Source organism: Apus apus, chromosome 9 (assembly GCF_020740795.1).
Source record: "Apus apus isolate bApuApu2 chromosome 9, bApuApu2.pri.cur, whole genome shotgun sequence".
In the NCBI taxonomy this organism is placed as follows: Eukaryota; Metazoa; Chordata; class Aves; order Apodiformes; family Apodidae; genus Apus; species Apus apus.
The window spans coordinates 19700177-19713588 of record NC_067290.1 but is presented as its reverse complement, the minus strand read 5'-3'; the positions used below and the strand labels follow the sequence as shown (position 1 = coordinate 19713588).

General features: G+C 42.4%; 1 protein-coding gene across 6 annotated transcripts in view; it reads right to left on the bottom strand.

Annotated features, from left to right (window-relative positions):
* LOC127388327 (contactin-4) overlaps nucleotides 1-13412 on the bottom strand; it is a 287077-nt gene that overhangs the window by 136401 nt on the left and 137264 nt on the right. For all 6 annotated transcript variants that reach the window (XM_051627708.1, XM_051627707.1, XM_051627712.1 and 3 more), the window contains one exon: nucleotides 4356-4494. In XM_051627708.1, coding sequence (XP_051483668.1) covers nucleotides 4356-4410 — 55 coding nt within the window. In that variant the 5' untranslated portion in view covers nucleotides 4411-4494. The remainder of the gene's footprint in view (nucleotides 1-4355; nucleotides 4495-13412) is intronic.

Below are 13412 nucleotides of genomic sequence, written 5' to 3'. Positions count from 1 at the left end.
AATACTCATCTTTATGTGAATTTCCTGTTTTAATTTTCAACAGAGTTGGCTACCTGATTTCATTGGAATGCACTGAGATCACTTACAGTGATTTTTGTCTAAGAATGGAAAGCATTTTACTATGTATTGGGTTTTCCCTCCACAAATTCCACAGCCATGGTCTAAACATTCTGGCCTGAGCCACTGCTGAGGCACTGGTTGTGCTGGGTCAGCACCTGACAAAAGGAGAAGGAATGCTTGGACAGGCATTTATAAAAACATTTTCCTGTAAAAAAAACAGTTTTGAAAAAAAAAAAACCACAACAAGACAAAACCAAAAAAAGCCAACAAAACAAAACCCACAAATCCATCCCACTGAAAATTAGCTCTACAGAAATATTCCTGACTTCTGCTCTTGTGTGCATATTTCTAGATTAGAAAATGATATTTCTGAGCACATACAAGGTGAAACAGCACTTTTGTTCCACCTTAATCAAAACTATGACAGAAGCTGATACTGAAAAACATGATGCTGTCCCTGGATTTGCAGCAGGGAGCACAAGTGGTGTTGGGATGTCATGACACCATATGGGCTTCCCTGTAGGCACAGCCAGCAAACAGCTCGTTAATACATACCCTGTGCTGCTGGCTGAAACCATGTGTAAACTTCACATGTCTGGGTCTTCTCCATATGAATTCCTCTTGCCTTTTCAGATAATACAGGGTAATACAGCTCATACTCAACTGTGGATACCTGGAGAGCCATGAAACTCTAGGTTTTCATGCAGCAGACTGCAGACATGCAGCAATTGCAGAGTGACCCATACAAACCACTTTTGAGGAGCAAGCCAGGTCTTGCTAACCCCCAGGATCACCCTCCACTAAAAAATTGCCAGCGATCTTTCTGCTGCCCATTTAATCTGTTGCAAAACAAAGGCTTTCAGAGCTGAGAGGCTCCATGAAGAAGCCAGGTTAGCAGAGGGAAAGAACTGTGTTTCCTTGTTCATTTAAAGCAGTATAAAACAACTCCTAGATTCTGTATTTTGGCTTGTGCTTTCTGGAGCTGCTTCCGTCACCCCCCAGGAGCGCTGAAGAGATACAGCTGCAGCAGCACTTTGATAAAGCAAACTTGTTGACACAGAAGCATTATAGAGCTACAAGATGGATTTGTTTATTCAAGCCATCCTGTTTATGTGGTCTTTGCTAAGAAAAAAAAGGGGGCCAGTCTTGCTGGCTGGTGTGTCTGTCAGGAGCAGACATCCTTCTTTTTTCAGTGGCTAGAACAAGCAGCAGGACAGAGAGCAAAGCATCCAAGACAAAGCCAAAAGGGAGAATCAGGGCAGGAGAGCAAGCCAGGCTCCAATCACAGGCATGACACAGCAGAGCATACACACTTCTCAAAAGCTGCAACCTTTTTGTTTTCATGTCAAAACGCAAGTGGATCTTCACGGCTTCTTCACATTATACAACACGCACACCCTAACATGTCTATGTGCAGCTCATTAACATGCAAATAGGACTTCAGCAGTCAAACTCGCTGCTACAGCAAGTTAATGAGGCAAAGAATTGCATAAGATTCACAAAAAATACAGAAAATTTCCTTTCATACTTGTCCAGCACATCAGAGGCATACGGACTGTGTCCCATCTTCATTAACACAAGCTGGTTTGGCTCACCCTGTGCAGGGGCTTTTGTTTCCCCACGGCTTTTCCCAGAGGAACACAAAGTCACTCCAGGGTACAGGAGAGCCACCTGGGGCTGCCCAGGAGAGAGCATTTGTTAACTAAGTCACGACTTGAAGAGCTGTGTTATTTTTTCACAGCCTATTCTGCCTCTCATCTTACTCTCCAAAACTCCACATCACCACTACCACAAACGCTATTTAAGGAAGCTGACTGCCCTAACAAATCAGAGTTATTTGGCACCCAAGAAATAATTTGCAGTTAATGCTTCCCAGAGCTGACACCTGAAGAAAAGACTCCTGAAAATATAATCAGAAACCCTGAATTGATATACATCAACCACTGAGAGCAAAGAAGGTGTTGTCAGTTTTTATCAGTATGACCTCAGAACAACCAGCAAGAAAAGTAGCCTGAAAAATACGGTCCCAGGCTGGGTGATGGATTGAAAGGGGATGGATGGCGAGCTCAGGAGGACCTCAGGCAGTGCTGCTGCCTTTTCGAGGGAGCCTGGATGACTCCCAAAATCATCAGTAGATTTGCACCTCTAGGTAGCTGGTTTAAGGACCTCCTGGGATTGATCTAGTTTTCTATCCAAGTGTTTTATCCTGCTGTGAAGAACTGTAATATCTGAACACCCAGTACATAAAATCAATAGCAATAGCCCGTGTGGACTGTGAGCAGCTCTGGCATGTCTTTCTTCTCCTGGCACGTTGGCAGAGGCAGATATCTGGTACCCTTAATGACACATTTGGATACTCTAAATGCTTTGGGTTTGACAGCTGTTTAACGGCTTGAATGATACGAGTTTGGAAGTTTTCATGCAGTTTCTAGTGAACGGTTGTTCATTTAGGAAGCACACAAAGATAAAGTCCAGATAGCTGCTGGGACTCAGCCAGGTCTGAATGTGTTCACGTGGCCCGTAACACCCCAGCACTGCAGAAAACACTCACCCAGGTCTGCCCCTGAACCAGTTAGCCCTGTTTCATGGCACCACCACAACTCCTGCAGCAACATCCCTTCCCTGCCTCCAACCAGCTGATACAGGCTAACACAGAAACTTCCACATTTAAATCTTGTCCAAGGAAGTCGGCCCAAATCCACTATGTGACCGTGTCCTTCAGTAAAATGAAACTCTTTCCTCACTCACACTTCCCACACACAGCTTTTGGCACTCCTCTCCCCATAACTCTGTTAAATCTTCCTCAGCAGGACAGAGAAACTGTTGCTATGCCCTGAAAATACTCAGTGCACTGCAAAGATGAGAAGAAGTGCTGTTGCAGAGCAGTGCGGGGAGAGGCAGTGCTTACCAGGTCCACTGCTCTAAAATCCAGAATGTAAAAGATGAGGACAACCCCTCAAAACACATTCCCCTGAAACTTTACTTTGCTGACCCCGAACATTTTGCAATATTTACGATAAGCATAGAAACCACAGTTTAAAAATATTTTACATGCTTTTGTTTTTCCACTATTGTGTTTATTCGCTTAAAATAAAGGAACGTGCTTCCTGTATTCCTGCAGCCCAGCTTCTCCAGGGTTGCAGTTCCTGACACACGTGTGGCACTGCATTGCAGAATCTCTCTGCATCCAATTTTCTGCCAGCTCAGAAACTGTCATAGCACATTTAGAAAGACTTGGAACCAAATTTAAAAAATAGGTACCCATAAGTACCAGAATAAAAGCGGCTTTGTGTTCAGTAGAGCTAAGCAGAAGAAAGTAAACACTACTATAAGTAGTTTGCTATTACCTAAAATGCTGAAAAAGTACCCTGACAATGTGCACATATAAAAGGGAAGAAAGCACAAGTAACTAAACAGAGCAGTAAAATATTCTGAGCGTCAAGCAGCAGATAAATTAGAGCAACCCAGATGAACACCAAGAGGATATAAACATTAATTAAAATGTAACACCCCTCCCCTCAGAACGACACACATGGTAAAGGAGAATAAAGCCAATTCAAGGAGGGAATATAATCCATGGCAACTGAATGGCAAAGAGAGACTCAAAATGGACTTGGACAGCCCTGGTGTGGTGGCAGCACCAGCCCCAGAGGGGGGAGTGGTGTGATCCTGTTCCCCCAGCCCACAAGCAGCTCCTTGGGCAGGAGGAGGGCAGCAGGGCTTTGGAGCAAGCTTTGCTGACCCTCTGCAAGGCAGAAATGCCTTCCAAGAACTGTTTTAGCTTCAGGAAAAAGGCACATTCCTGGGAAATTTCCTTTTGCTGGGAACGCTCAAAACATTGAAACTCTCAGGGAAGAAAAAGTTAAACAAGGGCAGTTACAGAAGACGGTTATATTGCTGAAATACTTTATTCTAATTATTTGTTAAATGGAGCAAGGTCTTAGCTGTAACATAACACCGTTTTAATGGGATTTAAAGCTACATTCCATGTAGGTTTAATTGAGCATTGAAATGCTTAGCACAGAACATGGGAAAACAACTTCCATCAACAGTAACTTTGAGCTGGAAAGGGGTTGAGCAGACCTTTGAAATACTGCACTTCTCTGTGGAGATCCTGATCCACAGCCAAAGGAGCTTGTTAAAAGCATCAGCTCAGCAGCCTTTCCTAATGCCAGGTGTGGAGCAGGGGCTTATTTTGCCATTTTATCAGTGGCATATAAAATGGGATGCATTTTTTGCATTGATGTGATATACAGTGACATTCTTAGATCAAAAGTTTAAAAATGACACCTTACCTGCAAGGCACACCAGGAATGATGGCAGCACGAGCAGTTCCCATAGCAACCTCATCTTCAGCTTCCTGGGTCAGAGGAGACGACTCAGGGAATGACAGAAGAGAACGGGGCTCCTTGGGAATTTTAGGCAATCTTTAATCTGTCAAAGAGAAACAAACAAAACATTACAAGGAGGTTTAGGATTGCTGGTTCTTCTGCTTGTTGGCAGTTGGCTTTTCTTTCCAGGAAAGTTGAACCTGAAGACCAAGCAAAGAACTTTTAAAGGCATTTCATTTAAAACCATTTGGAGGAATGATTTGCGAGGGTCTAAGTGTGCTGGGTACCAGGCGAGGATGACAAACTATCCTTGCATCTTCCCCTTGGGTGTTGTGGGATTTCTTCGTCTCTAACTTCTGTCACTGCCTCTCTGGGGTAATCCAAAGTGTAATTAGTTAACTTTGTAGATCACAGTTAAGAGGAAAGTTGTGAGAATTGCTCTCACTTTTCTCTACAGACATCATCCAGCACATGAAGGACACCCTCTCTGCAACGTGACACTTTCTAGGAAATGTCCCCACTCTGCTCAGGAAGAGGGGATGCTTTTCCCATTTCACCTCCATTCTCATTGCTCAAAAATTCTAACAAAAAAACCCCAAAACAACAACCCTTAAAACATCTCCGGATTAAACCTGATCTTTTTCCTGCTCTCATTACAATTTATAAATAAATAAAACACGTAAGCAACAATCTGAAGAGTTTCTGAGCTTATCACTGCAATGTACACCCCCCCAATGGAACCCACGGGGAAAAAAAAAATGCCTCCTTTTATAAAAGGAACCTTTTCCAGAGCAGGCATTTAAATATTAAAAATAAATAAATCAAGTCAGACACACATTCTTATAATTTATTCATATCACTGAAGGCTGGAAGTTAAGAAGCCTTCGTGCTTACAAGACAAACTGCATGGCTAATAGCATGTGAAGGGATATCATGAGAGGTCTCCACTGGCTTTTGTCAGTTAAAATTGATAAGATTTTTCTAATAAAGTCAGGTTCTATGCACTGAGAAGGCTAAAAATCTTTATTTTGTGATCTGAAGATGCAACTTGGAAGGGTCAGAAATTAATTGGATATACTTGGCTATTCTCACACGGACTGATTAGACTAGCTGGGGGTTAGCAGAAGAACTAATCAGTGAAAACTAATAACAACTTAAGTGAATGATTAGAGTATTAATTATTAAATTTTGAAGCAAAATGTCATCATAGACCTTTCTATTGATTGACATAGTTAAGCAGTTACTGTACTTATAATGAACCCAGGAAACTTCTTTGTTTACCCTGTATAGCCTCCATGCACAGATAAACACTGGTTTTCCTCTCAGCACTACAGTCTGTTTGAACTGCACCTGTACAGGCAGTTTCGACCACAGGCAAGTCACTCTTGGTTTTACACTGTTTTAAGTGAGCTTTGAGATAAGTCTTTTATTCACCAGCAGCTGCTGAAATTCTTTGGTGTTCTTGTTTTCCCACGTATTATCCCCATCACTAAGCCCATCGTGTCACTCCCAAGGCTTCATCACACTGCAAGGCAACGCTTCACAATTATTCTCCTCACTTTGCAGTCAGCTACGTGGGACTGAAACAGAACAATCACTTCACAGCCTTTGATATCCAATTAAAAACACACGAGGTGCAGCACTTTCCAACTTAACCAACAGCAGGAACCCATCTGAAGCCCCTGCAGACCCATCTGCGAGCTGCCAGTGTGCAGACGGGCTGACCAAAAGCTCTCCTGCTACCTGGATTAATAACCATGGCACTCAGCTGCTCAGCTGATTGTAAGCAGTGTCAGTAGTAAGAAAGTATTATATCTGCCTTTTGGTTAAAAAAAAAAAATAGGATTATAAGCCCCAAATCCAACCAAAGTCAAGCAAAATGCCTCTATTCCACAGGCTTTGAGGATGGTGCTTCTGGAGACATGACGGGACTGAGGGACAAAGCTTCATGGAGAACCATGGAGATGGCTGTGTGCAGGTCCCAGCTTTATCTTCATCACATCCCTGATGCTCTCTTTGAGCTGAAACTGTTGTTTTGGTATTTTATTCCCTAGTTTTTCACAAATGCAAGACAATTCTTGGATAAGTTTCTATTTATTACTCCACCTCTTATCAGAGCTTCTCCTGACTCCCCACCCCTTCAGGAAAAATTCTGGCTACTTTGTGGTTTTTGCAAACTGATATTTCTCTGTTTAAGAAATCATGCTTCTCTAAGCATTTTAAACACTCAGTACAAAACATTTCAAAATTACTAATGTAAATTAGGTTTTAGCTTATAAGGGCTTTAAAAATAGCCAGCTCTTTCTTTCTTCCCAAGATGTTTTGACACAATCGCTGGGTCTTGCTTTCAGCCAAGAACAAGAGCTGTGCTAAAACCACACACTTTTAGTACTCAGCACAGTTAATTAGTAAGTCCAGTGAAAAAGCTGAAAGTCTTCTCTCTTACTTGGTTATTCAAAACGTTCTCCAGAGAACCAGCAGACATCAGAGGGTCATGCATGTGCTTCAAAGAAAAATGTCCAGCTATCTGAATGAAAACAGTCACTTCTGCCATTAACCAACTGTCTGTGCGTGGCACTTGGACTCCCAGTGGTGTTTCCATTGATGTTAATGAAAACTCCAGCCAAATGATTTACCCTCTAATGATTACCTTAGAAGAGATTCCTACAAGAGGCTCTAGCATGTATAATTTTCTAAATATATGGAATAGCACCATGCTTGCTGTCACGGTCAGAGTTGCAATCGTTGGATTAATATTAAAGCTTCAGCAGCACCATCTTCCTGGTGCTCCCTAAGAGCCCCCCAAGGAGCAGCACTGGAAATGAGTACCTGGAAACTCAGCTGCCACCTGAGCCCTGGCCCTGCACCACCCACTTACCAACCCACACCTTTACTTCTGATATATCTCCCAACACGGACTAATACGTTACAGAAAGAGAAACGATGCCTCTGCTTTAGCATAAAAAAAGTGATGAACAGTAAATTAGATGATCACTGTTTAACATTTTTTCCTAAGGTTAAAAGATGGTGGTATCCAAGATACGGCTGCATTCTCACTTCTCATGATGGTTCCCTATTTCACATGTGAATGAGTCCAATCTTCAGAATGTTTCCCTGTAAACATTGCTGCTTCTCACATCGGCAGGGCCGTTGTTCAGAGCTGTGTAAAAACTGTCCAAACGTGTTGACTTTTTATGGCCACAACTTAAGGAAAGGCAACATTTGTGCACGAGCAAAAGAGACATAACTGAAAAGATCCTTCCCATTTCTAGATGTTTTCTGACTATAAAATCACAGGAGGTTTTGTGCTCCGCTTCTGAAGGAAAATAGAAGGGGCATGAAAACTTGCAAAGTTTAACGTTTTATTTCCAGAAGGAAGCGTGTGTAGCTGCAGCCCCACACACCTTCTTTTGTCAAGATGAAAATGAGCTCGCTGTGCTTCAGTTTGGAAGTGCATCCCACACACCTGCAGATGTCTTCTTTACTTTTGGCAACGCATCCATTGCAAATCTTGTGAAAAGCATTTTTGTTTCCAGTTGGATTCTTAGAGTTGACTCTAAGAGCTCAGACTGTAATTGGGCATGAGGAAAAAGAAAGAGGCACACAGTAGAAATATTTGTGGTGATTTTTTCTGAGTTATTAGGGATGGTTCTTTGTCAGTAATTTCCTTTGCATGTTTAATGATTAGCACTTCTGAAAAAACTAAACAGAAATGAAAAACCTAAGGCTAAAGTACACAGCTGCATTCAGAATGTGAAAAACACTTTTGTAGATGTAATTTGTACTGTATGAACTCAGTTTTGTGAATATTCTGAAGAAAAGTTTGCAGAACATGCCTCAGACCCTTGAGTGGTGCAGCAGCAGCAAGAAGCAAGGCTTAGCAATCATCTCACGTTCTGCCACTGCACATCAATGTGCTGCATAGTGCCAGATCTGCTAAACTCCAAAATAAATCACTGTTAATGAAGCATGCTGCACATCCAGACAGCAACAGGCATCTTTTAATCACCTCCACAAAGGAGGAGCTCAGGGGAAGCACAAAACCCTCCGAGCACTAACATGTGAGGTGTTAGATTTAAGGTGGTACCTGCCCTCCCACTGCCCCAGATCTGGCCCGAGGGCAAGAGTGTGTAACTCATGTGAATTCACTGCTCTCCTGAAGAGTGGCATCAATTCATGGTGCCAAAACCTTGAAAGAATTACCAAGCTGTTTGAACAGAAGTACAGTACCAAAAACAATCTTCAGGCTTGAATGCAGAAGAGAGAAATAAGCTTCTGAGAGCACAGAATAGTTCTACTTAGTAAAAGGACATATGGCAGATGTATGCAAGAACACCTACTACGGTGGGAACACACCGCAGGTCAAGTCTAGAAAGAGTAGTCCCAGCAAAAACTGAGCATAAAGGTTTACCATAAACTCAAATTCATCTTGTCTACACAAAAAGGTAGAAAATAAATAAGCCACAAAGTTTTCTGAGATTCAAAATAAACCCTCTTCCCTAAGATGAAGATACCTTCTTCTAACATACGGATACAAAAAGATCTAGATCCAAAGATATGCTTGCCAGGTGCTCCCCAAGTCTGAAGAACATATCTAAAGAGTCTGCAAAGCTACACCAAAATGCCATGATCGATTCCCATCTCTCCAAACACACTTTCCAAAAGTACATGGACTTCCAGTGCAGGAGTGAGTCCTGTTTTCTGATAAGACACTGTATCATGTTCATTTAAGCTTTTAACATTTAAGGAGCAGTGTTGACAGAGAGATACTGAGAAGGAAATGGTTAATAGGAAGTGAACTTACTTCACTTCAGAAGATTTTAAACTCTTCACTTCCATTTCTGATTTTTGACTGCTCCACACCACATTCAATTGACAATGGAGCCATTTTTTTTTCCTTAAGGCCACCTCAAGCACAGGTATGGGCTGTCTAAATAGGCTGCGGAATATCCAGTCCTGATGTTCCTTAGCAATTGGTAAGACAAATTTAAATCCAGAACGACCTAGATATTGAGGACAGAGACAGAATGCATTTTGCTTCCAGGAACACCAGTATTTAGAAGGGGATGGAGAGAATTCCAAACATTGGGATTTTCCAGTCCTGTTGTTGCTGGTTGCAAAGTGAGGTTGTTCCCCTTGTGATTCAGAAATTGGAAAAAACAATAACCTTGAGCCTCCAATAATTAATGAAAGTCACTCAGACTGGCGCTCTGAATGGCAGCACAGAGAGATCCTCTGTAAATGAAGGGTAAAGAAACTGATTGGATTAAGTAAGGGGCCACAGGGTAAAAGCAACGAGATTTCTTTAATGTAACAGACAATCAAGGTTTTTCCTAAATTAAAAGAAAATGGCTTGATCTGTGAAAGGGGTTAAACACACTTATTCCAGGAAGAAGCAGAAGGAATTAACTCGTAACAAGGTTGAGGCAGATACAAAATGCTGACAGCAGTTAGGGAAAGCAGCAGGATTAGACCTTCAACAGGACTGCATCAGTACATCAGCCCATAAAGCTGTGAGAACATCCTTCTCCCAACTTCCTGTCCAAAAGCCAGGTGGAAGCTGGACACCCTTGTGAGCATGTTAGTGCGAGGGGCAGGGACCACATCTTCTGGGGTAAACAAACTAGTGAAGAGTCAGAGCCTGGAAGAGGTGATTCTGAAGGGCTGGGAAGTGCCCAAGGTGCTTAAATCACTGCTGACTTTTGAGCTCATGTTGTTGCTCAGAAGTGCTGCTAGAGACGTGGCTGTGATATTCTCCAGGCCGTGTCCTGGGCACGGGCAGCTCTGCTCTCCTGCTGGTCCCTGCTCCTGAACACTGGCTGTGGCCCAGATTCCCAACAAAGCATCAGATTCCTAACCCAAATCCAGCCTCAATACTGTGCTGGATCCAGGCCTGTGTGTTGGGAGAGGACCAGGCTCTCTGTAGCAGATGCAGTCAGTGACCCACAAAATTGAGCATCCAAAAATAGAAGGTGCCTAAAAGACGTGGTGTCCCCAGCAGTGCAGATCTTCACAGCAATACTTCTTTGGATGTACACATGGCTGAATTTTTTCAGCATTCAAAAGACAGGTGGGGCTTTTTTGCTGTTGTTCTGAGTCCTGAAATAAATATTGGTCTTTCCTTTTGCATTAGGGAAAAGAAAAGAGAATTTGAGAAGATGGCCTGGGGAGATGAAGGGTAGCAGGAATGTGCCAGTGGCATCTCTCACCAAGCTCCCCTGATTCTCACAGCATATCTGTCAGATCCTGATCTATCTCAAGCTTCTTTGCTGAAATTATCCCTTCTGGAGTTGCACTTATTCACAATTCACACATTATGAAATATATACAGGCACATTGTGCCTGATAAAACAAATGACACACACGCAGCATGTTGCTGAGACATGCTTATGATAAATGGGAATGAAATGCTTAAAAAAAAAAAAACTTAAGAAGAAAGCCTGAGAAAACCAATGTCAGTTTTTACATTGTGTTTCCTCCTCTGGGCTTTCATTCCCACTCACTGGATAGAGATCTTCATTTCACAGCATCAGGGAAGTCACAGCACCTCAACAGACACAAGTTCCCAGCTCATTTGTATTTGTCAGGCTGTTGGCTCCTCAGTGTGCCCCATGCCAGAGCCACCTCCTCGCCTTCACACACCTGCCACTGCTCTGTCCTCACCCCAGGAGGATGCAGAGACACACATGAGCACGGGAAGCAAGGATTACATCCACCAGAGCAAGACAATACATATAATTCTAAAAATACTAGCACAGATTGCTGAAGGAATAACTCGATGAGTGCTCACTACTGTCAATTACACTCCCTAGAGTTTAAATACAGTTTCTTCTACATAGGTTTGTTGCTGCAAGTGCCCTGTAACTTACACTGTATATCCCCTGAGAAACTGGCTGGTGGGGCCAAGCTCTGTTAGTAGGGGGGCAGGCAGGGAAAGTCTTTGTTGCTGATGTAATGAAAAGCGTATAGAAATATGATCCCTGACACCTTCCCTTTCCAACTTGTTAGATTAGAAACTCTTAGAAGCAATATTCCTACTTTGTCTTTAAGCAGAACCTAATGCCACAGCTTAAAACCCGATTAGAGACTGTGGATGGTACAGAACCAGTCAGCTGGTAACAGGCACACACTCCTTCAACATCCTACCATGCTGCAGTATTCCCTGCACACCGTTCTCACTAGCACAAACCCCCTCCTGGATGCAGCAATCCATCTCCCACACTGCGTGTTCCGAGCTGCACAACACGTCCCTTCACCTTCTGAACCAGTGAGTCATAGTGCCATTTTCCACCAAAGAAAAAATGACAATAATTAAAGCTTTTTAATTACTGGCCACCGACTAGCACACATCGCCCTATTACAACCCTTACTCTTGCCTCCAGGAAACTGCCATTGCTCTGTAAAGCCTGGATAATTTGTAAGCATAAATCATCTCTAGGTAAGGAGACCTGGGAAACTAAAGGCAAGTCTCAGTTGAGGCTGCTGCTGTTAATTAGGGGTCACTGTGTATTGTTCTGTCCTTTCCATGGAAGGGATGTATCAAGAAACCTCACCCAAGGCAGCACCTATTAGATATATCCAGCATTTCTCAACACAGAAAGAGTCCCTCACACCACAAACTCAGGAGGCACTTCACCCTGTCCAGGAGTAACATTATCAGCATAAAAAGCTGCAAGCAGTGAAACTCCATAGTCTGGCATTTTCTACACATTAGAATGTATTCTCTTTTAGGGAGTCTAAAGATTATCTAGAACAGTATCCTTAAAACTCACCCATTTAAAAACAATTCCCAACTTTGTGCAGAGCAAAATGGTCAATGGTATTTTTTCAAGGTTAAAATGAATGACTCATCTAGCCAAGCAATAAAGTATAAACTCAACATAAGATGCCAGCTTTAGGGGTAGCAAAACTAACTCAAAAAGCAAAAGATACTTGAGTCGGTATTCAGTAAATCCAGCTCTTCTCTCCTAGCCATGTCACTGATCCACCATCACTGCAAATAGTCTATGAAGCCCAGAACACATCAAATTATTATTATTTTCTTTTTTCCGATAGCAAGGACTGTCAGTGAGAGGCCTGAATGCAGAGCACACCACCAAACCTGGCTGCCAGGCAGGAGGCTGCAGCCACCTCTGAAGTGAAGCCAGCCCATCCCGGTCTCCAAGCAGCCTCTTTCCTCCAGAGAACACGGAAACACCAGTGAACTCCATGATGCAGAAATAAACTGTCAGCCAAAGTGGAGAATTAACCACCATCTGCCTTCTGATCATAAATTTCCTAAAGAAATAAGGGTTAACTTACTGCTGTCTCAGTTTGACTGAATGTTGCACCAGAGAAACAAGGCCCAAGGGACTCTGTGACAATGAAGTTCCTTTTATCCCTAAGTCACTGCTTCAAGATAATGAATCAAGACAGTTTCACCCTCTGAACAGATAGATACATACCATTCACAGTTATAATTCACTTTTGAATGGGTCTGTTCCCAAAATACACATTATCAGAGACACATTGTCTCCTCATCCAGGAGACAAAAAATGATGTGAAAATACTGAAGATATTTCCATGAGATCTCTAAAATCAGCATCGTAGTGACATTTTACTTTTGATTTCTGGAGCTTACAGAAAAACCCACGTTAATAAGAGTATAAAACAGAATTTTGAGAGGAAAAACAACAAGGAAGTTTATTAAAAGTTGATCAGAAGCCAGTCTGGTACTTAGAATATTCCTGGGAACACAGGCTGTCAAAACAACAAATCCCTCATCACCTATTAGGAGCAGAAGGTTTCAAACCCAGATAATTGAGGTGCTTGGACCTAGAGATGTTTTTAACTGTTTTGTTAAATTCAAGTATCAACTAAGGCAGGAAAAACAACACAACAACACAACCATTTTGATAGGCCTGTTAGGTGATTATTTAGTGCTTTGTTTTCCCTTCAAAGTTTATTTTAAAAGACTGCCTGGAATTCAGCTATTTGAAGGGAACTGCTTTCACCCTCTGACTTTTCCAAACACGAGGTTAG